This window comes from Pagrus pagrus (genome assembly GCF_965226575.1).
Source record: "Pagrus pagrus genome assembly, chromosome: 18".
NCBI classification, from domain to species: Eukaryota; Metazoa; Chordata; class Actinopteri; order Spariformes; family Sparidae; genus Pagrus; species Pagrus pagrus.
Genome location: NC_140202.1, coordinates 17156896 through 17183829, shown reverse-complemented (window position 1 = coordinate 17183829; position 26934 = coordinate 17156896). Strand labels below are relative to the sequence as shown.

Below are 26934 nucleotides of genomic sequence, written 5' to 3'. Positions count from 1 at the left end.
TTGCTGTGTAATACCACAGGCCCCGCGCCTTCTCCGCGCGTATGACGTGATTGCGCATGAGACTATGTGGGAAGTTATGAAGCATTAAAGCTGCAGCACCTTTCACTCACTCACACACACACGCACACACACACACACACACTATTCCTCCAGGTAAGAAGGGGGTGGGGGTAAAGGTGGGGGTGTAGGAGGGAGGGGTCTTCGCTCCTGCTCGAGCCTGACAGCTCCGCGCTATTGGCTGACAGCAGGGGGACTCTCCTTACCTGTACCTGTGGGAAGGAGTGCCACTCGTCATCGTCCGACTCCAAATCAGGATCAACTTTTCCTTCTTCTTCCAGCAGCCCGGAGAGGTAGAAGTCGGCCAGCACGGCTGGGAAGTGAAGCAGCGACTGCAGCAGGACTCCGAGCATGGAGCCTATCACGTCGTGGAGCGAGGAGAGAGTGAGCGAGTGGCTCCAAGGTGAGGAGGAACATATTGCGCTTCTCGCTTTTCTCGTGCCCCTTGATCGCCTCACAGGTACTTTGGCTCGGGCGGACAGGTCAGAAATAGAAAGCGCCACCTAAATCCCCTTGGACGTAAAAGGTGGAGGTGGAATGAGGAAGTGGCCTCTGTGCTGAGCGAGAGGAGCCACAACAGCCTTGTTCGGATCAACAGCTGTAAAATCAAACAGTGTAGTTTACATGTCTGCTTTCTGTTTCTAGGACATGTTGCGTTCACTGGCCCGATTGATTTATACGGGTCATATGCAGAAAGTGCATGGATTAAAGCACTCTTATGTTATTTTGTAGGGAAAATGTAGTACTTCGACCTGTTGGCCTACAGCACAGGTGAGCTATTACAAGTGCTGGAGAGTAACTAAGTATATTGAGCTAACTTAAGTACAGTTTTGAAGTACTTGTATTTGAGTATTAATTTACATTTCAGAGTGAAATAATGTGCTTCATATCTTATTCACATCCATTATTCTACAGATAAAATTATATACAGATTAAGATTTTACCTACATAAACAATCAGTGTATAAAATATGAAGCACTGTCACAGATTAAAGTAACAAACACTGTATGAAATAGCCAAGATTAGTTCCACATGGGCCAAGTACAACATTGAAGCACAACATACTTAGTAATAAGTGCTGAGTTATGATCCAGTGATGTAATAATATATAACTGACTTTACTTTTAAAGTAAACTGTTTAATTCAGGATTTGTTCTTAACAAGGTGTATTTTTTTGTAGTATTGGTTCTTTTGCTAAAGTTAATTATTTGAATACCGGCTGTTCCATGTGATAAATCATTTACGACATCCTAAGTCTGCCACTGGTGTAAAGCTATGACTTGAGTCAAGTGAAAGTCAACCACACAAATAGTACTCGAGTAAAAGTCTTAAAGTATCTGATATTAAGTGTACTTAAGTAACAAAAGTATATTTTTGGCAATAAATGTATGTAAGTATCCAAAGTACAAGTAATTATTCATTAATTCATCTTATTTGTGTGGGGTTGACCCATTATCTGTTTTGTTTGTATTTTTACATTTTTTAAAAAATCTGATTGCTGCCAAAATATTCTTATTTAAAAATGCACTACTTTGGCACTGACTACTCGTAACTAGTCACTCAAGTTTTCAGATAAATGTAGTGGAGCAAAAGTACTCCAAATTGTAGTGGGGTGGAAGTATATAGGAGCAGAAAAAATCTAAATACTCAAGCACAAACACCTTAAAATTGTACTTAAGTATACTACTTGAGTAAATGCACTCAGTTAAATTTGATTATGCTTTTATTTTGAAGTGGTTTTGGTCACTTCGTCTTTACTTCAAAAATATTTATAGTATGTATATCATCATCATCTAGTTGATTCATTATTTTGCAGGTAAATGATAGAAGTCAGTTGCTTCACAGACGCATGTTTACTTTTTTCACACCTCACCTCCCAACATGTACTGTAGCTTTGTTCGTTTTTTTTTTCATGCCTGCAGCCGTGCTGCTCCTCTTTTTCTCTAAGTCCATGCTTCCTCTGCATGTCTCTGCCTGTACATGCCTGTGACTCTCCGACTATGTGGGCTTTCCTTTTTTTTATACCTAGGCACTACATGTGGTTAAATCCTAAGTATATGTACTTTTTGTTGCCAGGTCTGGATGCCCCCCTCCATCAGTACCAGGTGTCGGAGTGGCGTTTATCGGGTCTGGATCTGCTCCAGTTGACCTCACAGGACTTGGAAAGGTTGGGCGTGCATAAGATTGGACACCAAGAGCTCATACTGGAGGCTGTGGAGAAACTCTGTTCTCTGGTGAGGGAGGAGGCTGGATCACGTGTTTTTGTGTACAGTATGTGTCCATAGCAGTGCTCTGTGTATCCAAGAGGCTGTGTGCTGTGGAGCTCTGGATATTTACCGAGCAGTCATCTTCTTGTCTTGCTGCGGTGTTGTGTAATCTTCTGATATGAGAGCACGGAGTTGCATTTATTCCACCATTGCACTGTTTTTAGAGCCTGCCCTTGTTTGTACAGTGGAACCGGCAGCAGTTTGACAAATCCAGCCAGAATACACAACTGCTCTTATTGCCATACAAGTCCTGTTTCACTCAAGAGCACTCAGAGCCTTCGGCAACATGCAGCAAGTTTGAGTGCATTGCCTCACTTTGCCCTCCACTTTTATATCATAACCCCCTGTAGTCAAGCATATCACAGTAAAAAAGATGCTTTATTTTTCTAGCTAACATCAAAGGGCTAGTCACACTTCAACTGCAAGCAAAGCAGATTTAGAATACAAAAGCGTGCGCCAGATACTTCGCATGCAAATTCTGGGAAAGTTTGTAGTCGGCTAAATAAAACAGACTTCTGCCTCCCCTTTGATGCTTTATCCCTTGTTTTCCCTCCTGCCTAATTAATTTCCCTTCGAGTCCGATTCTGAGAGGGAGTTTTGGGACACTTAAATAGCCGCGTTGGTGTGTGTGGGGGTGTTTTTGTGTCTCCAGAACGGCCTTTGTTTAATTGGAAGGACTAATTGAGTAGGAAGGTACCAGGCCAGGTTCCAGCTCTGGTGGTGTAACAGTCTGTGAACATAAGGCTGACAGCTCAGCCTGCTTAAACCGCTTGTCGTCTACTTGTTGAAATGAACGTAATACTGATTGAAATAGTCATTAAGGGGTTTAATCCAAGCCCGAGTGTGTGAATAAAGTCTCCCTGTAGTAAAAGCTTCACAACACTTGTGTGAAAGGAAGACAAGACAAGAATCCATACACAGATATACCGTGTTGATTTTTACCTTGAGTACAGTGTGTGTGTGTGTGTGTGTGTGTGTGTGTGTGTGTGTGTGTGTGTGTGTCTGCCTCGCTCCCCTCTCTGTCTTGATGCTCCGTGAAGCGCTAACACTGAGCTCATTCATAAAAAGCAGCCATCAGATGCTCACATGGAGCAGACCAAACACATTCAAGTACACGGTTACATAATTAACAACTACAGTGTGGACAAGACCATGAAAAATTCATGGCCACTTGTTGACGCAAATTGTTCCGGCTGGTTGAAGAATAAAAACAAAGCCCGACAGGACCGGACCTCTTGACCACCGACGAGTGGGCCACATCAATAACCTGCTACTTCTGTAGTGGTTGTGAGGAGTCACGTCTCATATAGCTAGGCAGGAAGCTGCGATGGCAGGCGTATGAGAGAGGAGGTCTGTCTTCATATGGGAGGAATAATTGTCCCCCGCTGCTGTTTGATGTGGTAGTTTTGGTTAATTTGTATTGTGTTACACTGAGAGGTGTTTCTTTTCATCAGTAAAAATGAATGTGGTGGACAAAATATTAAAACCACCTCTTAGCAAACCGGCAGCTGCCAAAATAGGGCTGCAACTAACAATTATTTCATCACTGTCCAAAGAAAAGCAGCAAATACTTACATTTCAGAAGCTGGAACCAGCTGGAAAAATGACCGAATTGATTATCAAAATAGTAGGAGATTAATTTACTTTTGATTGTCTAACTGATTAATCGATTAATGCCTGCAGCTCTGCTCCAGAATGATCATTAAGTTGAATTAACACATCACTAAAACAGTCACCACAAAGACTATCAAAGACACAAAGACAATGATGACTTCTTGGATTATTATTTACGGGATTTATTGCAGGACTGCCGTACGATACGATACAATACGATATGAGACGATACGATATGATACGATACGATACGATACGATACGGTACGGTATGGTATGGTACAATATGACACGATATAGAAAATGGCACCTGGATGTAGCTAGCAGGAGAGGAAATAAGTACATCATCATTGCTATTACAGTTTTTCATTTCTAAAAAAAAAAGTTCTGTAAATGACTTTCTCTTACTGTTTTTGGGTACTGAGCTAAAAAATCTACATTTTGATGACATGATATGGTGAATGTACAGTTTGTAATGTGGTATTTTTGCTGTTTAATGTATATTATGTGTGATGTGATATGATGATTACAGTTGTCAGAAGTATCAGTACTTTTTTGCTACATGTTTAAAACTATGCTATATCTGCATTCGATAATATCAAAAGTACCAAAGATATGATATCACAGTAAATCAAAATACATCTCAAAGGCAAGGCCCAAGTGTTGAGGAGCCATAATGAGGAAGCGGGGAAGGAATACATTAAACATCAAAGACTGATTATGTATAAGAGCATAAGAGTATTTTGGGAGTGGAATAGACTTTTCACCAGTGTGTGTTGGTGTGTGTGTGTGTGCTCTCCAGACATATGGCATAGGTGGAGAGAACCTACGTGGCCTGACAGAGAAGCTGCGCGCCGTTTCCCACACCCTCCAGATGGGCATCCAGGGCCGCTGGCGCCTCAACAGCTACGATGGAGGCAGCACCACCAAGCTGCCTGCTGGTGTTCTGCAGGTTGTGGTGGAGCTCATCACCTCTGCCAAAGGACTCTTCTCTTTGCTCAACAGGTTTGTTTAGAGGGAGTTATCTAACCGTTATATATACAGCACTCAAAGTTCTATTTTATTCTGCAGTTATTTTTTACTCGGAAAATGTTCTCTGCCCTGTCTTATAAAAATAGTTGTGGCTACAGGTTTTGGTGCTGCAGGCTTTGTGTAAAAAGGATGGCTGTCATTTAGAGGTTGCTGTTTACATGTTGGCCCTTATTAAGAAAGCTGATACCTGTTCCCCTCTCTGTTTAATCTCTTTCATTGTTCTCTTCGTTCCTTTCAATTACCAGTGTGCAAGTGAATAACTGTGCTGCTTGCTTGCAGTAAGCTGAAGTCTCTATCCAAACTTATTTGAAATGTAATCCCTGTCTTTCCAGGTATCAGTTTTTCCAGCTCAGTGGATTTACCACAGCCAAGAACATTTTTGACTACTGCAGAGAGCTGGGAGACATTGTCCACAAGGTTGGTCTATTTGTGGCTTTAAGCAGTTAAATGCAGAAAACTCTTGTGTGATTTAAAATCTGTCCATCAAACTTTTGCTATTTTTTTTTAAAGGGGACCTTTTATGCTTTTTCTTTTTTTCCCTTTCCTTCAGTGTATCATATAGGTTCTTGTGCATGTAAAAGATTTTGTAAGTTAAGCAGGTCAAAGTCTCCTGAAATGCCTCGTCAGTGGTCTTTGTGATTTTGTGACATCACACTACGTCACCTTGTCACATATTTGCATTATACAGAGAATTGATTTAGCGCTCTCGCACTTAGCTGCTCTGTTGTTGTTCGCGGTGCTGGGTCAGACGTGTGTGAGCTGACCAATCACAGGAGACTGGATATTCGGGAGGGTCTGCCTTAAAGAGACAGGAGCTAAAACAGAGCGTTCAGACAGAGAAAACTGATGTGTGATATGTTTTGAACACTAAAGCATGTGAACGCATTCTAGTAGTTACCCAAAGCAAAGTTATGAACCTGAAAATGAACATGTCTCCTTTAATGCAAACTGATAGTAGTTCAGTCCACTTTAGTGCACACATGTTCAGGAGCATGTGTGCATGTTTTACCTTAAGAGGAACCACACGTGTATAAAACACGTTTCTAGTGGTACAGTCACGCACGTTAAATTTCCAGAGAGGAACTACAACCTGTTGTGTGGCTAGCTTTTCCTTTTTTAAAATCAACCTCTAAAATGCAGCAGGGGAAATCAGTGCCCCATGCACATGAACACCCTGTTCCTCGGCTAAGCTTGAGTAATGTATTCTTTATCTTTACATTCCTGGCATATTTGGAGGCGGCTGTACCTTGAAGTAGCTTACGCTGAAAGCACTGCCAGAAATGAGGTCTGGAATTTGTTTGTGTGGTAGTATTAAACGTCTGAAAAAAAGAGGAACTGGAGGAATATTTATAACTGGATGAATGTAAAGTGGGTGAAAAGTGTTTACAGGTAGTAGAAGGGACAGGCCTGGATATGTCGTAGTGCCTGGGGGAGGGAGGGAGGGAGGGAGGCAAAGGGGAAGGCAGAGAGAGGAGGAGGAGTCTGCGAGAAAGGGATTGCACTGCGACTGTTTAATGACTTTTGGCTCCTGGGGGAGTGCATGGCGCTGAATGAACAGGAGAGAGCAACAGGCAGAGAGAGACTATAGACTCTGAAAGGGACGTTGTGGTGACGTTTCAGATAGAAAGCCTGACAGAAGTGAAGAAGAGAGCAGGAAGATAGAGCTACAGAGATAGCAGCAGCATAAGACATAATTAGATAGAGGTAAGGAGGCAGTCAGTGGTGGAGAGACGCTGTGGGTGAAAGAGGACGAGAGGAGTTTATATTTAGCCCTCTATAGCCGGCTCTGGACGCCTGCCCAGCACGACAGGTAGAGACCTCGCCTCTTTGATTGGATAATTCTCCTCTAAAGGTGATTTGCTGCTTTTGCACCTTGCTTGGTTGCTCAAAATAAATCCAATACACATCACTGAAACTGTTTTTTGTTTGTTGGCTGTAATTCAAAGTTTTAAAAAAACATCCTTTGTAGATTTTGATTTAGTGTTAGGGTTGATAATAATGTTAGTAATGTTAGCCCTATAATAACCATGGTCCGAACCAGATTTAGCAGGTGTACAACAGTTGGAACAGGGCTACAGGGCTTTCAAGCGAGAAATGAGAGTTTCGGTCCCTACGTTGGTGTACAGTGACAGTAACATTATTCTAATGGACCAGAGGGGAAGGAAGTAAGTGTAGATTTCAGAGTGTTACTGAGCTTGTTGACTCTGAAAGGATGTTGTCTGCCGCCGCGCAGTGATTCAGATTTGGGCCTGTTGTTTTCATTCATTGTCCGCTCTGTACATACAGAGGCATGGCACTGATTAGCAGTTAAAACCTTCACAGCTTTTGTTGCTGGTCCCTCTCCGAGGTTGATCATCGTTTGGTAATGTCTGGCCATTGTTTGCTCAATTCCTGTTGTTGAACTTTGTGCGCACTTGTGTGTTTGTGCTCGCAGGTGTTTTCAAGGTAGGAATCATTGTCAGTGAAGAAGATTTTATGTACCGAGAGCATTTTGTCCAGTTCAGAGTCATGTCAATTTGTTTTTATATGGACTTACTTGCCAGTTTAAACAGATTAAAGCACCTTTATGCTAAAAAATCTTTCTGATGGTACAGTATCTTGTAATAGAGTTATAGAGTGAATGGTGTCTGTCTCAGCCACTCCTCCCCCTATCACTTGTATCAGTACTATGTAACTTCAGTGAGAGGGTAGGATCGCAGCGCTACATGTTTACTTCAACATACAAGTTTTAAACACTCAACATTGTTATGACGTAATTAATTTTGTTTGTAGTTAGCACCTACGTTACGTCTGTCAAATTCTAGCAGACCTGGGATTTGTATTTACGACACTGGTGTTGCACTCAGAAACTGTGGGGGGCGCCAAATGGCACAACATGCCAATTTCCACATAATAATGCTTTAAAATGACCACATAGCAACTAACTGCACAGAGTGACAGGCCCTTATAAAGTCTTAAAGTATCTTGAATTCAATTTTATGAATTTTAGGCCTTAAAAGTATTTAAGTAGTTTTTGATTTGAATTTGTGAGGTCTTTAATGCCACCAACATTAGGTTAATTAGTTATTTAACTATTAATTAAAAATAGGTTCATTTTGTATATAAAAGCTGCACAGTACCTGTTTTGGTTGGTGCTGTGTAGTTATTAATTTAAAGAAAACCTTTGCAGGTGAGCTAAAAGGTCAGTTGTGGACAGCTGAGAAGCCCTCACACCTGTTTAACAGGCAGGAGAAAATGAGAAATCTCACACACATGGGTTCAGGCTGTCACTTCAACTGTCATCATAGCATTATAAACCTTCAGACACACGGTTTGAATTCACACACACACATGTAGCTTGTACTGTACCACTGAGTGACATTACATCCTCTCATGCGTATGTCCCTGCACCACAGCGAATACATCAGTAATGTAGCATTTACCGTCACACTCATACAGACTAGCATTATCATGGCTTCTCAAAATTAGCTCCTGGCCAATCGATGCTTGCGTCATCCCCAGTATAACTTGTCTGACATGCTGTCATGAAGCTGTGGCTTCATCGTGACGTCCTGTTCTGGATAACTGCATTCACAGAAGTGCCACCACATCCTTCATACCAAAGAAAAGACTCTTATTTCCTGTTGGCTAGAGTGCGTCTGAGTGTTTGTGTGTTTCTCCTCGCACCCTGAGGGTGATCAAGGTCAGTAGTCAGCTGGTGTTGTTGGGATCCCACACTTAATGTTGCCAAGTCTCCGTTTCGCTCAGTCTGCTTCGAACCAGCCAAGCAGCGAGCCATCCAAGTCTATCAGAAGAGATAGAGGAAATAAAGAGGGCTTTGTGAACTGTGAGCTTGGCTATGAGAGCAAGGATGAATTTCTGAGCATTACATTAAGGTATGTGAGTTTAATGGTGATTTCATAATAAGAGGAGGAGGGCATTTTTGTCGCAAAATCTAACTTTTGAAACATTCTCGGCACATGAACCATCACATGAAAATATAGTTTTGGCAATTTTAACGATAAATGCTTGAATATTAATACCACATGAATATTTGAAGAGCCAGGAGCTACTGAGACAACTGAGTGTTTCTTTGTTTAAAAGGTGGCATTTTGGTTATGTAACGTGTTTGTTTGACCGGAACGATATAAAAAGAGAGAACAACGTACTAAAAACTGCTCTGTTGATACTTGACAAAGTCTCTGCCTTTGGAGGACTTATTTAAAGCTCAGGATGGAGGAAATAAGAGGCTTGGATGTCATAACCTATTATTTATGGTGCTGAAAAAGAGAGCACAAATGAAATCCATTGCAGAGACGAGTTGCGAAAGGCAAAATTTGGATGGAAAGGTGAGGAACAGGTGCGAAACAGATCTAACACGGAGATATCGCCCAGTCTTTTTATAGCAAGTCGGTGACCTGGTGGCAAATAGAAAATATCAGGTGTAAGTATGTAAACAAACACGCAGAGACAGACAGAAAATGATGGTACTCGATTCAATAAGACTTTTCAGTTATAAGTCTTTGATATATCCTATATAAAGTTGCAGACGATGACGATAAGAAAGGAAAAGGCAGACATCTGTTTAATTGTGTGTAATAAACACTCTGTGTTCGCCTGCGCAGGTTCATTCATGTGCCACTGCATATCTGTGTGACAGTTTCCGCCTTTTTGTATATGTGTGTCCATGCATGCCTGTGTTCATTCTTGTTGTCCGCTGCTTTTTTTTTTTTCATCTATGAATGTTGCGCCCGCATAATGGCCCGTCTTTGTTTCCAAGACAACTATTGAGAGAACAGCTTTCAGGCACAGAGCGCTGCTGCAAAAGTTAGCTCACCACCTGACCGAGCCGCACACCATGCTGCACAACACAACACAGCACAAGACATGACCTTTCTCCTTACTGAGTGACGGTGGTGTAAGGAAATTTACAGGGCAGGGCATCATTCTGTTCACCTTTTATGACAATTCTGAAAGAGTGTCTGTCTCTTTTTTTTCCCTTTTGTCTTCTTGTTTTTCTTCATTCTGCATGGAATAGAATAGACCGAGTTCAAGGGGGGAAGCTTGAATGCTGGGATAACGTTATGCTGCTGCATTCCAGGTTGCAAGTCATATAAAAAGAAAAATTGTTATCATTTAAACTCTTCCCAATTGACCACCAACTAAAAAGATGATGGATGGTGAAAATCTTGAGGGGCATCGGGCCTTAGCTAACATTGCTGTTTGATTACATGCAATGCATTGTGTATTGTGTAACACTACCAAGCAGTAATGTTGGCTAGTAAGTGGTAAAATGCTAATTACATTTGCTGCTAATGGGTTATCATATACGATGTTTTACCTTGAATTATTACCCAATTTCCCTCCAGATTTTTACAATTCAATGTCTTTTCAGTTGCTGAACAACGAGGAAGCAGAGAAATTATTATTAACGATATACGCTGCGTTTATGGACCAGGGCCCACCCTGGATTTTCAGAGGAAAATGGCCGCCATGTGAATAATGTCCTATTGTCCACCATTTATTGACAGTCTACAGGACAATTGTAGCTAATATGTAACTACTGTAGCTACAATGAGGTGGAATTTAAGGTCAATCCTGAATGTCAGTTTGGTTTGAACATTTGTGCTCTTGTTTGGGTACAGAGCTGCCCCCAAAAGGTCCACATAATGAAGTTATTGTTTTTTCTTGAAGGAATCTGTAGTTATGAGTGTCCTATTTAGGTGCCACACCTACAGTCTTATGTGGGTCACTGAAAGACCGGAGCTGCCTTTGAGCTTCTTGTTCTACTTAAGTTAATAGAGAACTGAAAGTGGTTCATCTCTACAGTAACTGTACTGTCTGATATGACAGTCTTGTGTTACAGCACTTAAGTTGATATCTTATTGAGAGAGAGAGATCAATGGAGAGGCATGCCAAGTGGAGCGGGCACATGCTTGGAGGCTGTTGGGGACTTTTGAATTTTGCTGAATAATTCATTTAAGCAGACAGACAGACAGTGATTTTGTCTGCATGAATTTCTGGTTGTATATTACACACGGATACTCTTTATGTCAAGAAGACATCCTCACTGAGGAACCAGCAAGAACTGCGCTTCTGTTTTGCCACCACACCCTCCTGAAGTTACATCAGTTTCAAGGCAGAAGTGTAGCCTACCTGTCGCCCCCCTCGCGCACAACAATGTCTTGTTTCCTCTTCTTGTAGTGTGAGAAAGAAGTATGTTAGAACAGGTTGCGCTGTTGTGGTGAAGCCTCCATTGACTTGACCTCAAATACAACAGAATTCAGCGGTTTTGAAAGTTGTTTCTTATTAATATAACGCAGTGGTGAGATGCACGGAGGGGTTTTACCAGTGAAGCAAAGGTAGAAGTGATGATGCATGACGGAAAAAGATTCAAACCTCAGCTTCAGCACATGTTTAGCCAAGCTTGCCATGGCATGCCTCTGTTGGCAAGGTCGCTCAGCTGGTTGACTGTTCGGTCCACCACACTGGTCAAATATATCTACTATCAGAATGATTGACAACTTGGGTTTACTTATGTTAAAGGTTTACATTTGCAGTTGTGAGTAGGGTTGTAGCAGTTTTTAAGGTATACCGTGGTATGCAAAATGGATGATTATCGTGTACATGTGCAAAACTAGGGTATTGAATTCTATTGTATTTACATTATTAAAAACTTATGTTTCAAGTTTACATCAAGTTTCATGTCTGTCAGAACATATTAATTTGTGAAATTATAATAAGGGTTTCGTCAACCAAAAAACCTTGCTTTTTTCTCTCATTAAGGGTAATTATAACTGATCATAAATATGTTATTTGTGTAATACCATATATACTGTGAAACCATGGTGTATTCTGAGATGGCTATTGTACAGCCATTTACGCTCCCCTCAGGATAGATTGTTAGATTAGATTTAGATTTATTGCCACTTGCATAGGGACAGGACTGTACAGGTACACTGGGATTCTTGTGCGTTTCTCTCAAAGTCAAAAGGGCAATGAAAGGCCATTAAAGGAGCAGTGCAAAAGGAGAAGAATACACACTGTAAATTATATAAAAAATGCACACAGTGAGTAATTGACAGTGAATTATTTAACTATTAATTATTCCCCAAAACAATGGATGGGGTGAGGATAGGCTGCTTTGTTTATGCCCACAATGCCTCAACTTTGCTTTGCATTTAGTGCTTATTAGTGAATGTTTGCATGCTAACACACTCAACTGAGATGAACATTATATCTGCTAAACATCAGACAGTCATTGTGGCCATTTAGCTCAAGTATCACTGTGACTCATCGGCCTCACAGAGCTGCCAGCATGGCTTTAGACTCTTGTTTTCTTATTGTTGCCTTAAGTTTCCTGTGGTATCATCATGTGGCTCAGACTCCTCTCTGTGGCTAAAAGTAACCCTAAATCTATTTTCAGATGCATTCACCTGCGTCTGTTTGCACTAATAATATGTTGTTGGTAACTTAAGCAGCTGGCCCTGGCTGGAAGGTTACAGCGCCGGCCCTTCAGAAACTATTTTTAAGTTGCTTGTTTAGGTTCTGGTTTAAATAGCTGTCCTTAATTCAAAGTGTTTGTTTTTTTTCCTGTTGATGATGATTGAAGCCCTAACTACTTCACATTAATCACTCTTGCATATATGTGCCATGACGAGGCTACTTTGCTCGAGTAGGGATCAGGATAAACATCTGAACATCTTTGGGTATTTATACACGACTTTAGTGGTTTGTTATGGTCACAGCTCCTGCCGCTCTCAAGAGTCCACACTCAAAGCGCTCCAGGTGAACAGTGACACAACAAACAAACACCAAGCAGACAGGTTGACCTGACCAGTGATCACGACAGAAACCTCCCCCGGTCGTACCCCTCCCCTGCGGCCTTGTGTCACAGCCTTTAATTAGCACAGAAATCCAACCGTGTTCACCGTTTAGCCCTTGTTACATTTCACAGGGATTAGTTTCCCTTTACAATCCTTTATGTAACTATCAGCACACTGTAAAACATTGCGAATTAGCTTAGGTTAGCTTAATGGTACAATATGTGGCATACGTCTTGTCAGTGGATATGGTGTAAAGACATTTTACCCTCTTCTCTTTTAACCCCCGTCATTCAAAGCCTCCCCCTCATACTAATGCCTGTATAGGATCATTGACAATCCCAACCGCAGATTAAGCAGTTTAGTCCCACTGATTCGTGTACTGTAACTGTGACCACTTCCTGTGCCTGTACATTACATAATACGCATGTGTGCTCGCAGGGATTAGTGTAAACCGATGGATTAGGTAGACATCACACACCGCTAATGGGATTTCCCACTTCCTTGACTGCAAATTTGATGTAATATGTGTGTATTTTGTCTTTTTTTCTATACATACGAGAGCACCGCTATGATAAAAGCCAGTAGAGCCAGTACAGGTCTGGAGTGAGGTCTCTCGCCTCTGGATACAGTTTGCCTTTCACTTCCTGACTCATGCTGCGAAGAGGAAATGGGACATGAGTTTTGAGTCAGATTGTCCCATTTTCACAAATCAATATCATCATTATAGGCTGCTGCGGTGTCATTTTGGCACTCTGCTTTGTTTAGATGTAACTCATGTCATGTCGTTCCACTTATCCAACAGGATATCACTGTCTATGATAAGGAGAAGGACATCATCTCTGTGGTGAGTGTGCCAAGTGTTTCTAGATTTATACCTACTTTGCTAAGGATTGTGTGAGATGTTACTGATGGTACATGGCGTTTTGTTTCACCCTCCAGTGCCGTCAGTTGGTGGCAGTGTGTGATGAGATCCTGAACTCCAGCCCCGAGTCACTTCTTACCCACACCGCTCAGCTCGAGAGCGTGGACCTGGTGCCTGTCGCACCTGGTGATCAGCTGGTAAAGCCTTCTTGCTCTTAAAACTGTCGCCTTTTGTTATTTTTAAATGTCGATACCTTTTACAGTAAAGTACAGTAAATTTGCCAAATATAAGACATTTAAAATGCTATGTATGAAAAATGAACTTGAGTCAGAGGTTTTCCGTCAGCTCTGTTTATTCGTCCTATTCAAGCTCTTTTTGAATCATTCTTTTGTTATAATCCGTTCATAATTTAAAAAATCCTCTCACCATTTTGTCGCTTCACCAGTTTCTTAACAGTCCTATTCTGCATCTCACTGTTCCTCTCTCTCTCTCTCTCTCTCTCTCTCTCATTTTCATTTTCAGCACTCATTTCCTGCCTTCATTCTTGCCTGGAGTTTTTCCATCATTTGGTTCCACTCGTGTCTTCTTTCATCTGACTCAAGGTTCTTTCAGGACTCCTCTTTTTCATTCCCTCCTAAACCTCCTGCCTCGTCTAGTTGTTCATGAACAATTTTCTGTTCCGGCCCTTTCTCTTCTCTTAAAGCCTTAGCCTTCGGTCTGTACATTGGGTACAACAATTATAGCTCTCCTCTGTGCCTGTTATCTACATCATCTATTGTCCTTTAATTTCTATGGAGCAATTTTGAGCAATATGGTTTTTTTTTTTCAATTTCCTTCCCCTTTGTGTACTCAGACCATTAGGTTAAAATCTCTCATGTTAGATGATAATGGCAGACCCATTTCCTTGTGCTCGCTCACTCGCTCTATTGGCCCTTCTAATAATCTCCGGTGTGTCGTCGTAAAAGCTAATTTGCACATTATTCTAGCTCCACTTCATCACCTCTGAGGCCGTAGACTAGCAGTTTCTTGTTTGTGTTTGTGTCAACTGTTGTGGGTGGCTTAAAGGGAGCGGGCTTTATCTGAACTGATGTGGGTAATTCTTGGCAATTTTTCTGCAGTGGGACAGGATCATTTTTGCACATGTGAGAAATTGATCGTAGCGCATCAGCGATAACGAGGTCTGCCTTCTAAGTGATTACAAGTAATGGGAACTAGAAGCAGAAACAAAGGGAAGTGAGAGGCAGGATGGATTTTAACACACACGATGAATGTACAAAAACCTGACGCACACCTGCTCACTTTATAAAATAACTGAATGTAAAAATAAAGCTAGCTCTTTCCTCTTTCATTTCCTTCAAATTTAAATGAAATCCAGTCACAGGGGAGAAGTGTGAAATCATTTTTAAGCTTTGTGCATTGTTGATTTGTACCGCTGGAACTAACAAAATAGTGACTCTGCCAGTGTCCCGATCCATTGCTGGCATCTGTCTTTGTTTAAAGCACAGGAAGTGATTGTTTTTAATGTTTTCGTGATAGCATAAAAGCTTTTGGTTTGGTCTAAAGACAGAAGTAACTAGATGTCTAGCGACGGTGATGAATAGGCCCACACTCCGAAGATTTTAAGAAGAGTCGCTGCTTTTAATTCCCCTCAGATGCATTTAAACTAAACTAACGAGCCTGTTTTAAATGTAAGGAGTCGAAAGCAAGGTATTTGTGTTCAAGTGTGGGAAGCGAAAGTAAAAAGTTGTCTCAGATACCTGAAAAATCTGTTCTAGTATTTTCGCTTTGTTACTTCCCACCTCTGTCTCACTTCATGATTCAGGGAATGATAATTATATGCTCTGTTTATGAGCGATGGGAGGTTTTTTTTAGCCTTTGCTCTGTTCAGTTCAAAGTTTAAATCCATTCATGTTTCTGTTGTCATGTGGCACGTATTGATTTCTGTGGTGTGATTAGTTGGCTCTCCCCCATGCCCATTACGACTTAAAATAATCAATCAAGGCGGGCTGATGGGTAATTACAGGCTGAGCCATCAATACATTTAGAGACAGACGTCAATATCTCAGTGATGACAGTAAGAAGATAGAGCAATGTTTATGAGTCCATCGTGATGAATCATTTTGAAGTAGCGTGTTGCAAAGCTGAATGTTTATCCGCCTGAAATGTAACATCTTTCTGTTTCTCACCCTCTCTTAGGGGATCGAGATATCGTCCACCGGCTCCAGTAACCACTACGTGACCGGAACTGCAGCTGAGGTCAGACTCATTTATTTTCTTGCTTTCACTGTCGACTCAGCCACACAGAGTTAACCACAGCTGCCATCTCAGCACTCTTAGCCAATCCTCTGTAGAGCAGCGTGACTCACGCCTCTGCTCCTCTCCAACTCCAGAGCGAGAGGTTAACTTCAATTACAGTTTGTCTTTCTGCTAGAGCCCCGTGAAGAGACACCCAAAGTGCCTCGTGTCAGAGTGTAACAGGTAACAAGCTGCGACTCTGTGGCTCGGGTCCCGTTTACACTTCTCCTATTAGAAGGTTTGATCTGCTAAACGCAGATGTTGGTTGTCTCATCTAGAAGCTAGTGGGAGTATTTCTTTGGTTGTGAGGCACCAAAATAAAGAAGGAGAATTATAAATGTTTTTTTCTACTCGTGACAAAAAAAAATCATTTAGTGGATGTTTTTGGCGGCAAGGAGAATCATACAATGATGCCTTTTTCTACTATGAATTCAGCTCTGTACAGTTGAAGTATAACATTTTTAATTTGGATGAATTTATGATGGAAGCATGAGCTCCGGACCAGGCAGAAATCCCCTTGGAAGTACTTTTGTGTGACACTTTATTTTTAGTTGTTGGCTTGAAATTGAAACCAATCTGATCCCTCGAAGTGCAAACACTTTGTATTTATTAATATCTGCCCGAGGCTGCAGACCGCATACTGCATGTACTGTTTATCAGTATATGACACATCACGGCTTATTTTATATTTATCTGTAAATTGGAGGTTGGAGGCTGCATTAGTAGACTTTTTTCAGGCCATATCAGACTAGTTACGTCTGAATAATCTGATAATAGCTGATTAGTGGAACGTATGGAACCACAGGGAAATTTAGCACACAGGATTTATTAAATGAAAAGTGGTGAATTGCCTTTGTATATCTTAATCTGTTTTCATTTAATCCTTTTGGCCTCTCTGTGAAAGTAAATTCGTCCCATGGCAACAGCAGAGATAAGATCTGAGAAAAGATCAGTTGGATCAAGGGGCTTGTGAACTGAACTCAGGAGTAATGGAGGGATGGATGGATGGAGGGAGGAGTGTTTATCAGCCTAAGTAAGGAGGGCTTGTAAAATGAGTGCGAGGGCAGCTCTCCTGCTCTCCTGTGGGACAGAAAGATGGAGTTGTTATTTTTCCATGATGTCAACAACAAAGTACCCTCGACTCCCCTGCTACTGCAGCTACATCACTGGCTGCTAATAAGAGACGTGACCACTGGACACGGACACACACACACACACACACACACACACACACAGTGTACAGCCTGTGTGCATGATCTGTGGACTGAGAAAGCACCCATACAACTATAAAATCAGCCTTGGTTAATACTGTGATGAGTCATTTGTCCCTAAAACGTACAGAAAAATACCCAAAAAAGTTACACTGAACAATTTTCTGCTGGGTTTTATTTATTACTAGTTTTTATTAGCTTTGTTTCTTTGTTTCTCCTTTTGCAGCCTTCATCTGATGTCTATGTGAAGATCTTGGCTGGTGATGAAGTGATTCAAGTCAACGACCAGATAGTGGTGAGTGTTAACAATATGTGTACACATGTTGTCCTCTCAGTCTGAGGCTTTGTATCAGTACGAGCTGTGAATTGTCGAAGCTCCAAAGCAACTGAGGAAGGCCTCTGTACATTTACTGTTCCTGGAAAGTGAGACAGTCACCTTCGACCTGGAATAATCGTCTGTTGTGCTACATAAGGTGGGCTGGAGCAGAGCGAACCTCGTGAAGAAGCTGCGGGAGAATCCCAGCGGAGTGACTCTGGTCCTGAAGAAGATTCCTGCATCGGTGCGACGCAGACACCCGCTCCAGCTCTCCTCCACAGAGGTCAGGGTTCATTCATGTCTTCCTCCACTTACCTCATCACTCCATCAACTCAGTCAGCTTCTCAAAGTAGCTAAATGAAAAGTTTGACTATACTGTTTGCTTATTTCTTGCCTTAAAGGTGTTCAGAGACAGATTCTGGTTGACTTCTAAGGTGAAATAATTTAAAGCTTACTTACAGCCAGCCTCCCTCTTTCAGCAAAACCCTACTGCTCACGCTCAAACCCGGCTGGCTCACCGACAGTCATAACAAACCATAGACTGTATCAGACCTGCCCCATATCAGATAAAAGGTTTTGATTAACCACACAATCCAGGAAAGAGGGAAATCTGTCTGCACAGGAACGGGCCAAACGTATCTGCCAGAGCAAATAAAAGCTTGCAGATTCATCCGGTTCCCAGTCCAGTGATCAGTTGTACTACCCAGGGATTTTGGTTGGAAACACTTATGGTTCCCAGAGGATGATGATTATAATGATAGTCGTTCATTTCCCTCTAACTAACACTTGATGAGATGTCTTTAAAAACAAAAGGCTTGATTTCTGTGAAAATATATGCGGATATGAAAAAGGTGAATAGCCACTTCCCATTTTGGACATTCAATATGATTATGTCCTGAGAAAAAAGTGTATTCCAAATTAAATTTTTTGAAACGTGGTTAGTTTTGACTTTAACGACCACATTAAAGTTAAAAGAATAGCCGAATTTCACTGTTAGGCCCATCTCAAAGATTTATAATGTCTTGATATCAAATGAACATTCAATTTATTTGCGTTCTCATTGATGTGTCACGCACAGTATCTCCTCAAATGACCCCAGTTTGACCGAACATTGGGAAAATTAAGCATATCATCACATACCAGTATATTACTCATGATGGGCCCGCACAGGGACTATGACATTTCTCAGGAATTACGCTCTTCTTGTAGGCTTTTTTTCCATAACTTCCCTCAGAAGCTTGTGGGCTCGAACACCTAATTCATCAGTTGTCTTTGTGAAGTCATTAGGAGAAACCCTAAGCCCACGTTGTTACTGTTACACACTTGTAATTTTAATTTTCAACCGGCTAATTTTAGTCTAGGATAATCACAGTGTGTACTGTTAACACAGTTTATGTCAGGGGAACCCGAACCTTCCCTCTTCACGAGAATCCCCTCTTCGATTCCCGTTTCCCATCACTCGGGATCCGTTTCCATAAACACTAACACTCTGTCAGTAGTCACTATGCCGACTGTTGTTCGTCTTTGAGCTGCACACCTAATTACACACTGCAGACGAGCACGCACACTGCATTTCACACCCCCTTGTGACCATTACCATCTCAGATCCCATCACCGCCGTAGGGTGAGACAAAATACATAAGGAGATGTGAATCAGCTGTTGCTTTATTGGCCTCACCGGATGCCCCACTTTGAGGAAGAGTTTCATAGACTGTGTTACTGTGTGTGTGTGTGTGTGTGTGTGTGTGTGCGTGTGTGCCTGCCTGTGTTGTTTTCTCATTTCCGAAGTTCAAGTTCAATCCACATGACATCCGCCTCTTTACCCCTCCGCTAACCCCTAAACACACACACAGTTTAGCGTGCACACTCACATGCTTGTGTTTCTGCTGCTTCAGAAGGAGGAAGAGGAGAAGGAAGAGAGGTCAGAGGAGGACGAGGAAGAGGAAGAGGAAGAGGAAGGGAATCCGAGGCACTCCATATTTGAGAGGGTAGCAGCTTCTGTCAGGTCCCTGTCTTTCAGGTGAGAGCATGAATCAGCGTTATGTCTGATGTGTGTTACATTTTTGTGTGTAATAGTGGATGTTAACATGGTTTTTGCATCAATGTGATGATTTTTTTCCTGATTTGTCAGGTATTTAATTGGGTGAATTAACTTTTATGCGTCAAACCTCGGTTCCAAATCTAAAATATATTCTGTCTTGAATATGAAAAGAAAATGTTTTAATTTCCTGTATGACCCAATAAAAGAACGGTCTGGTCCGTGGGAACTTCACTCCATAACTCCCCTCAGAGCAGGTTGGACGTAAGTTTGCCTCACTAAGCGACCAAGGATTTACTCAATAGAGCTGCACCTCCCACGAACCCCTTTGACCTGGTTAATCTGCCCGGACCTGGTAGGTTTTCTATGAGGTCACGCAGCAAATGCCACAAATTCCAATATGCGCACCCACAACCCACGGCTGACTGGAAATGAGAGAGCAGGAGGGGATGAGGAGGAAGACGGATTGATGAGGGAGATTGAGAGAGATGAAGAAAGACACAAACAAGGGAGAAGAAGAAAAAAAATCGGAGAAGGGAGGGAGAAGAGTGATGGAGAGGATAAAGCGAGAGCTGATGGAGAGCAGGCATACTCAGACAAAGTGAAGGGAGTGGGCGGGGATGGTGCATTAAGGTTGTAAATAATCCTGTCACATCCTGAGTCACTACAACTCCAGTCTTAAGGGAGAAAAACAAGTAGAAACTTTAGACGACTGCCATTTAGAGTCATGTTTCACCTCTTAAAAAGACAATACAGGTTGTTTACGGTGTTTAACTTCATAGCAGTTCATCTTTTATTCAAAGACATCGTCACATAGTATTGTAGTCTTGGCCGGGGACCCTTTTTGCCAGTTGTTGTTTGCAGCTAAATCTTTCCGAAGCACCTGAATGTAGCATAAATGTGTTGATTTGATTGGTGTTTGGTTTTTTTTTCATTCTAGGAGAGCCGTTCACGGGCCAGAGGTACAGCAGCAGCCTATGGGACAGGAGGAATCAGAGTTGCCCTCTGACAAGGACCCGGAGGGGAGTCTGACGCTCACGTCTTATCAGAACCAACAGGGGGGGCTGTCACCGCTGTCAGCTTCAGGTAAGAAAAGGGAACTCTGGGCCTTTGGCAAGATGTTTTCATCCCTTAAAAAGTCTTCAGAACTATATGATTTTTTTGAAAGAGAGAGTCTTGTTTCAGTTGTTTAAAAGCAGAGAGGGTTTTGCAGAGACAGGTGGTCTTTGTTAAGGAGATATAAAAGGATAACTACCACTAAAGCCCTTTGAATATATCAAGAAATATGTTAAAATGCTAAATAATGTAAGAGATCTTTTGCCCTGAGATCTTTCTGTAAGCAGTGTAGATGGTACAAGTGAGTCTGTATGAATCATCCGGTAGTAAAAAAGCTTTCAGTGTTTGAACCTCAGATTATGTCCAGGATTCTCTTCTTTAATCACTTTATTAAAGTAGACCTATTATGCTTTTTTCCTGACGTTTACTGTTTTATATACAAGATCTTGAAAGTTAAAAAAGGTCAAGGTCTGTACGAACAGAAGCTCCTCTCTCCCACGGAAATCACTGCTCCTGAAACGCCTCGTCAGTTGTCTTTCATTCAGTGACATCACACTATGTCACCATGTCATACATTTGCATAATTTATGCCTGGCGTTAAACTGAATTAGCACACCTGCTCTGTTGTTGTTAGCGTTGCTGGCTCAGGTGTGTGCGAGCTGACCAGTCAGTAGCAGACTGGGTATTCAGGAGGGGGGGCCTTAAAGAGACAGGAGCTAAAACAGAGCTGCAGCACTGGGCAGTGTGCTGATGTGTTTTTTGAGCATTAAAGCATGTAAACCTATTCTAGAAGTAACCCAAAATAAAATTATTAACCTGAAAATAAGCATATACTACCATGCAAACCTATGAGACATGTCGCCTGGATAAGATGATTGTCTAAAAGATTGTTAAACGTAGATCTCTGATGGCTGACCCAAATTCACAAATCCATGGATGGTTTATGCAGGATGATCACATACATGTGTGTTCCTCAGGGGATTTTGAAAGTTTCGAGAGTTCGAGGCTCTCCCCTGGACTGAGACGAGACCGGTCGCCGTCGCCCAGAAGTCCGTCTCCCTTAATATTCGATTCATTCAGAAGTTCTTCACCTCAGAGAGTCAACCAGGAAACAGCTAGCATAAGTTCCTGCCCTGAAATGGTGGGTCACATGGTGAGAGCAAAAAACATATACATGCAAGAAAACATTTTCTACCAGACATTTTAGACACTTTGAACCCAGCATTTTAAACATTGAATATATTGTTTTTCTTCCCTCCTTAGGGAAATAAAGACAGAGATAAGAGCTCGACAAAAGGTAAAAGTTCATGCTGTAATACCATATGAATGTCAGGAAAACTGTAAAGCTGTTGTTGAGGCAAATATCCCAAGTTTTGTACCATGCTAGGATGAAAAATAGAGGAAAATGCACAAGTGTTTATCCATTGAAGATGTTTAGATGGGCAGGAATAAGTAAGGCCAATGTCCAAAGGTGCAAAAGAATCTCCCTATCCCAGTGTTTGTTGAACTTTGTTTTCCGTCGTCCCAGGAATGACGACGGCTCTGAGTCGGCGTCGTGTGTCCTGCCGTGAGCTGGTTCGCCCCGATTGCGACGGCTGGCTGTGGAAGAAGAGGAAGGAGAGCAGTGTCTTCCTCACCCAGAAGTGGCAGCGCTTCTGGTTCGTCCTCAAGGGGCCTGCCCTTTATTGGTACACCAGCCAACAGGTAAAACTAGGGGAATGTTTAGCCTCTCCAGAACCAGAACAAATTATGTCATATAGTCTCAAAGATGATTTAAACACTGTTGTTTTAGTATTTTGCTGTATAATAACTTTAGTTTGAGTCAGAGTAAATAATATTCATTTGTTCATTTTGCTCTTGTGTATTTGTTTTTTTCTGCAGGATGAGAAGGCAGAGGGTTTTGTCAATATCGCCAGCTACAACATAGAGAGCGCTGGAGAGCACAAGCGAAAATAGTAAGTATGAGCTCCATGATGGATCATATGAACCGGCTTTTTAACATTTTGTCGAGGAATATGTGAGGTTTGGTATTTTGCAGATACTAACAAAGAGATAAAAAAGTATTTTGGTCTAGTATGAAACAGAAGGTTTATTGTCTGTGTGCACAGTAGATGATCTGTCAGATGATCTGGCTTTATGCGACATTGCTGTACGTGATGCAGGAAACTGTGAAAACAATTTTTTGTCTATTTTTTAAGATTAACTGTTAATGAGAAAGCAGATGCTGTGTCTTGTGAATTCATGGAAACTCATCTCTACTGACAAAGGACTTACTTTGCATGTGTGCATGATTTATGTGTTTTAATTTCTCTGTAATTAGTTTCTGGTAGCCAGAGAGTCATGTTTTTGTCTCCCTCTCTTTCTCTCTCTCTCCCCACAAGCGTGTTTCAAATGCGTCACCAGCGGTTTCAGAACTTCTTCTTCGCTGCTGACAATGTCAGTGACATGAGCAAGTGAGTCGGATTGATTACAGACTAAAGCCTTGATCAGGCTGTTTATCTTCTTTTTATTTCTTTGTTTTTTCCAGATCCTAAATTGACAAGCTAAGGTGGTTTAATAGAGCTGGTAGACTTAGTGCATCAGCACAAAGTATCATGTCTTCATTCATTAATTTTTTTGAGCACATAAGAGGTGTTAGATAAATTAGACTCTGACAGGTGTTGATCTGCGCTGCCCCCTACAGTTGACTTTTCAGACTCCAGAAATTGTATTGGCCTTATTCGTGTTGACATACAGCGACTTGTTATATTTTTCTCTCCAGGTGGATTAACTGTCTGATCCCAGCCATACAGAGGCATAAGAAGTTCCAGCAAGGCCCAGATAATGAAGAAGGTGAGGAGACATTATATTGTTGACATAAATATGTACTAAAAAGAAAGCAGTTGAATATGTGTTTAGTTGTCTCACTCATCCAAAATGTCTTGCATTGTCTTTGGTGCTTATATAATCTGTTTTACTGGACTTGCAATTTTGGGTTTCATACTAATAATAATAATAATAATAATGATGAGAAGAAGAGGAAGAAGAAGAAAAAGAAGAAGAAACTTCAACTTAAACTCATCCTCAACCCTTCACCATAAATAGGTTACTTTTATGACTTGATTATTATCAGTGAATTACAACATAAATTTCACAATACAGTCTCGTGTTGCATAATGACAATTAAATTAAACTTGAATCCGAAATCTTCAATTTATACAGCATGTTTCATATATAATGTGCAGCTCAAAGTGCTTTATGGGAGAAAATATAATCAGAAACAGACGACATAAAATAATACAGATAATCAAAATACTGTAACGATCTTAACATAAAAGCAAGAAACCAGTAGAAATAAATAAAGATAGTGATGTTAAAAAAGATGAACTTAGTTCAAAGCAGGATCATAAAATGGGTCTATTTAATGCATGATGAGGTGTCACACAATAATGGACAGGATTGTAGTGTTCCTTTATGTAATGTCGAAATTAAATTAGCGAAAGTCGTACATTTACTTTGATGCATGCCAACTGTTTTTAATGCACATGTCATATAATCTGTTGTGGTAATATCACTCTTTTAACCACTTGTGTTTTTCTGGCGAACAGAATGTTACAGTGAGACCGAATCAGAAAGCGAGAGATCACCTTCGCCCCGCAGACGACACAAGGTCAGCACAGTTTGAAGCTTATATATTCATTAACACGGACACACGCGCCGTTTGGAGCACCATTCTGATTATTGTGTGTGTCGTTCTGTGCCTCAGAAAGTGCAGTCCCACACTCTGCCTCGCCCCAGGGGGAAGACACCCAGGGTGCCGTTATCGAGTCCTTCAACAGGGGGCAGCAAAGGAACAGGTATGTCCTGAGTAACTGTCTCAACTCTCTGCTCTTGTTTCTTTTGCTGCTTTCCTGTTTTCTTTCTCTCGATGAATAATTTCTTTAATCTGAGTCTGTCTGATAGATGTTTTAATAATGTGTGAGAGGAAAAGTCATCTCCGTCATGACATGTTGTTTCCTTGCCTCAACCCTGTGGATATGTTGCCCAATCAGCTGTCACCGGCCTCATCTGTTTGATGGTGTCAATGATACCCCGCTGCTCTTTCTTGTTCTTACGTTGCCTCCCTGTCTGTGCCATTGTCCCAATGATAAGCAGGGCCAGAAGACGAGATGAGCACGATGTTGAACAACATAAAGGAAGGAGGAGTTTCTTTGATAGGCCATGAGCAGCCGTTTACGCACGACCACTTCAGGAAGTCGTTCATCCGACGCAACAAGAACCCCGTCATCAACGAGAAAATACACACGCTGCGGGCCCTGCAGAGCACTCTGAAGGTGAGCAGAGGAGTCATCCAGCACATGGATCAGTCCAAGCACAAGCCATATGATGATATACTGACACAGGTCAACTGCGTTCAGTCTAATTTTGTAGTTAATAGACAAATACAGTTAATTTAGTATGGGCCACAAACAAAATCAGTCCATAAGAAGTTAAATCAAAAGGACAACACCCAGTGAAAAACATCTGCACACTGAGGTAAAGTGTTTTGAGATCATTGTTCTGTCAATCTTGACAATGTTATGTAGATAATTTCATGTGTTTGGTGAACGAAAGCGAAAGGCAGATTTTCCAAGGTTAGAACAAACCCACTTGAAGCATAAGACAGTTGTTTGAGTGAGTTTTTGATATGGTCCTGTGGTTCAATCCAGCATGAGTGTTGTGAAGGGTGGTGAATATCCAATTAGGGGTTTATTGATGAAAAGATGCAGGTGTTTATCACGTCTCCGTTCAGTTCAATGTAACTTATATATAATGGTTAAATGGACTTCACTGTGTTCAAGGAGAAAAACATGTGCGCTTTCAGTAATGTTGCGTCCAATATCCTCTTTCCTTCCTCGCCCCTAAAGCTTGGAATGAGCTGTAAGGCATACTTAACTTGAAATCTTTACCCTCTCTTGACATTTTTAAGATTACTTCAGAAGTTCTTACAACGTTAGAGCCTTTGTTTGATTCTTTTAGCCCCCAATCCCTGAATGTTTTGAGTCTATTTTTTGTGTCTGGTATGTTTTTTTAGATGTTATCTGTCCCAAACGTTTTTACTTTGTTACTGCTGCCCATCCTGACCAGGCCGAGAGACACTGAATCTCAATGGGACAACTCTGGTTAAATAAAGGATGAAGGATAAATAAGAAATGCTAACTTTTTACAGAAGGGTTGTTGGTCTCAGGCGGTCAGAGTCATATTTGAGTGCGTCTGCATGGTTACCAAAACACCTTTTTCCTCTCCAGGCCAAAGAGGCGGAGCTGCTGCAGATCAACAAGATGTTAGAGGACTCTGATCTGACAGCTTCAAAGTACCGTCAGTGGAAGGAGCACCACGAGGAGCTGGTTCAAGAGATCGACAGAGCGGCCGCACTCAAGGCCTCCAGAGAAGGACTGGACGAGGCGTCAGCGCAGGACACGCCCACTGAGGAGGTTGCCACGGAAACTGTCGCTACGGAAACAGCCACCGCAGAGACAGAGGGCGCATACAGACTGAGCCTCAGCGACGGGGAGCAGTTGGTGGACGCGGAACCGTCTGATGTTCTCCTGGAGATCCCGCAGGGTTCTCTGAGCGCGGAGTCGAGTCCGGTGTTAGAACTGTCTCTGGGATCGCTGCAGGAGTCGATAAATAAACAGCTGAGTGAAATGGTGGAGAGCGGAGAAGTGTCTGAGGGCTACTTCTACATTTAAGACCAGAGTCACATCACTGCGGAGTGGCAACAGTGTGAGAGACGTTCGTTTGAAAGGATTAGCTAAAATTGCCATTAAATCAGCACTTTAATCGAGTGAAATGCATCGGTGCAGACCTGACTTGCAAATTTAAAACCCAGCGACATAACGATAATATGACGAGTTTACAACAGAGAAAAGAACAATTTGCCAAGTGTCACCCTGAGTTCAGTGTGTATTTATGAGGATTCTGAGGCCGTCTTGTTCTTCTGATGATCAAAAGTAGAACGTTTCTTAGAATTCAGTGTAATATAAGTCATGCCTCTTGTAATGTGATTTGTAAATACAGTTTCACTATAAATACTGTATGTATTTGTTAATTGACATTACCTTAATAAAGGTATACATGTGAGATATTTTGCACATAATTTGCGTCCGAAACACTGTTGTTGATGTTTTTTTTTTTAGCCCCTGTGGAGAACACTGTGCTTCACCACATCCAGCACATGGACTTGTTTGTACGGTAGAGCTGTGTGACAGGTCTGGTTCAGTGTTTCTTATTGCCCAAGTCTGCCATGGATGCAGCAAGACAAGAGATGACTCCTCAAGTGCTGTGATGTCAGCCCTGCTCCTTTTCACTGTATTATTCATCGGTTTAATAAAAAGGGAGCGTGATGATCGCTGAAACGTGT

General features: G+C 41.7%; 2 protein-coding genes across 4 annotated transcripts in view; one reads left to right on the top strand and one right to left on the bottom strand.

The window, feature by feature from the left end:
• rps6ka1 (ribosomal protein S6 kinase a, polypeptide 1) overlaps positions 1–410 on the bottom strand; it is a gene marked incomplete at its 5' end in the record, with an annotated part of 57006 nt that extends 56596 nt beyond the window's left edge. Inside the window, one exon of the mRNA XM_084380815.1 lies at positions 270–410. Coding sequence (XP_084236941.1) covers positions 270–410 — 141 coding nt within the window. The remainder of the gene's footprint in view (positions 1–269) is intronic.
• cnksr1 (connector enhancer of kinase suppressor of Ras 1) lies at positions 393–26911 on the top strand. 3 transcript variants are annotated; one of them, XM_084380811.1, is made up of 21 exons: positions 393–460; positions 2134–2291; positions 4740–4942; positions 5302–5386; positions 13577–13618; positions 13714–13833; positions 15833–15892; positions 17369–17437; positions 17616–17741; positions 19354–19478; positions 20437–20582; positions 21530–21693; positions 21816–21849; positions 22081–22256; positions 22434–22507; positions 22934–23005; positions 23314–23384; positions 24140–24201; positions 24298–24388; positions 24684–24865; positions 25820–26911. In XM_084380811.1, exons 1-21 carry the CDS (start codon positions 409–411, stop codon positions 26261–26263), a joined length of 2556 nt encoding a protein of 851 aa, XP_084236937.1. In that variant the 5' UTR covers positions 393–408; the 3' UTR covers positions 26264–26911. The 3 variants fall into 3 exon arrangements, with proteins under 3 accessions (XP_084236937.1, XP_084236936.1, XP_084236935.1); XM_084380810.1 differs by having other exon boundaries at positions 21530–21705; positions 24687–24865; XM_084380809.1 differs by having other exon boundaries at positions 21530–21705.
• Positions 26912–26934: the final 23 nt, after the last annotated feature.

Excerpts from the sequence above, each read along its gene's own strand:
- cnksr1 (XM_084380809.1), top strand. The coding sequence starts at position 409 with ATGGAGCCTATCACGTCGTGGAGCGAGGAGAGAGTGAGCGAGTGGCTC. Across the intron at positions 2,292-4,739 it reads TGGAGAAACTCTGTTCTCTG|ACATATGGCATAGGTGGAGA; the intron begins GTGAGGGAGGAG and ends TGTGCTCTCCAG. Across the intron at positions 24,866-25,819 it reads CCCTGCAGAGCACTCTGAAG|GCCAAAGAGGCGGAGCTGCT; the intron begins GTGAGCAGAGGA and ends TTTCCTCTCCAG.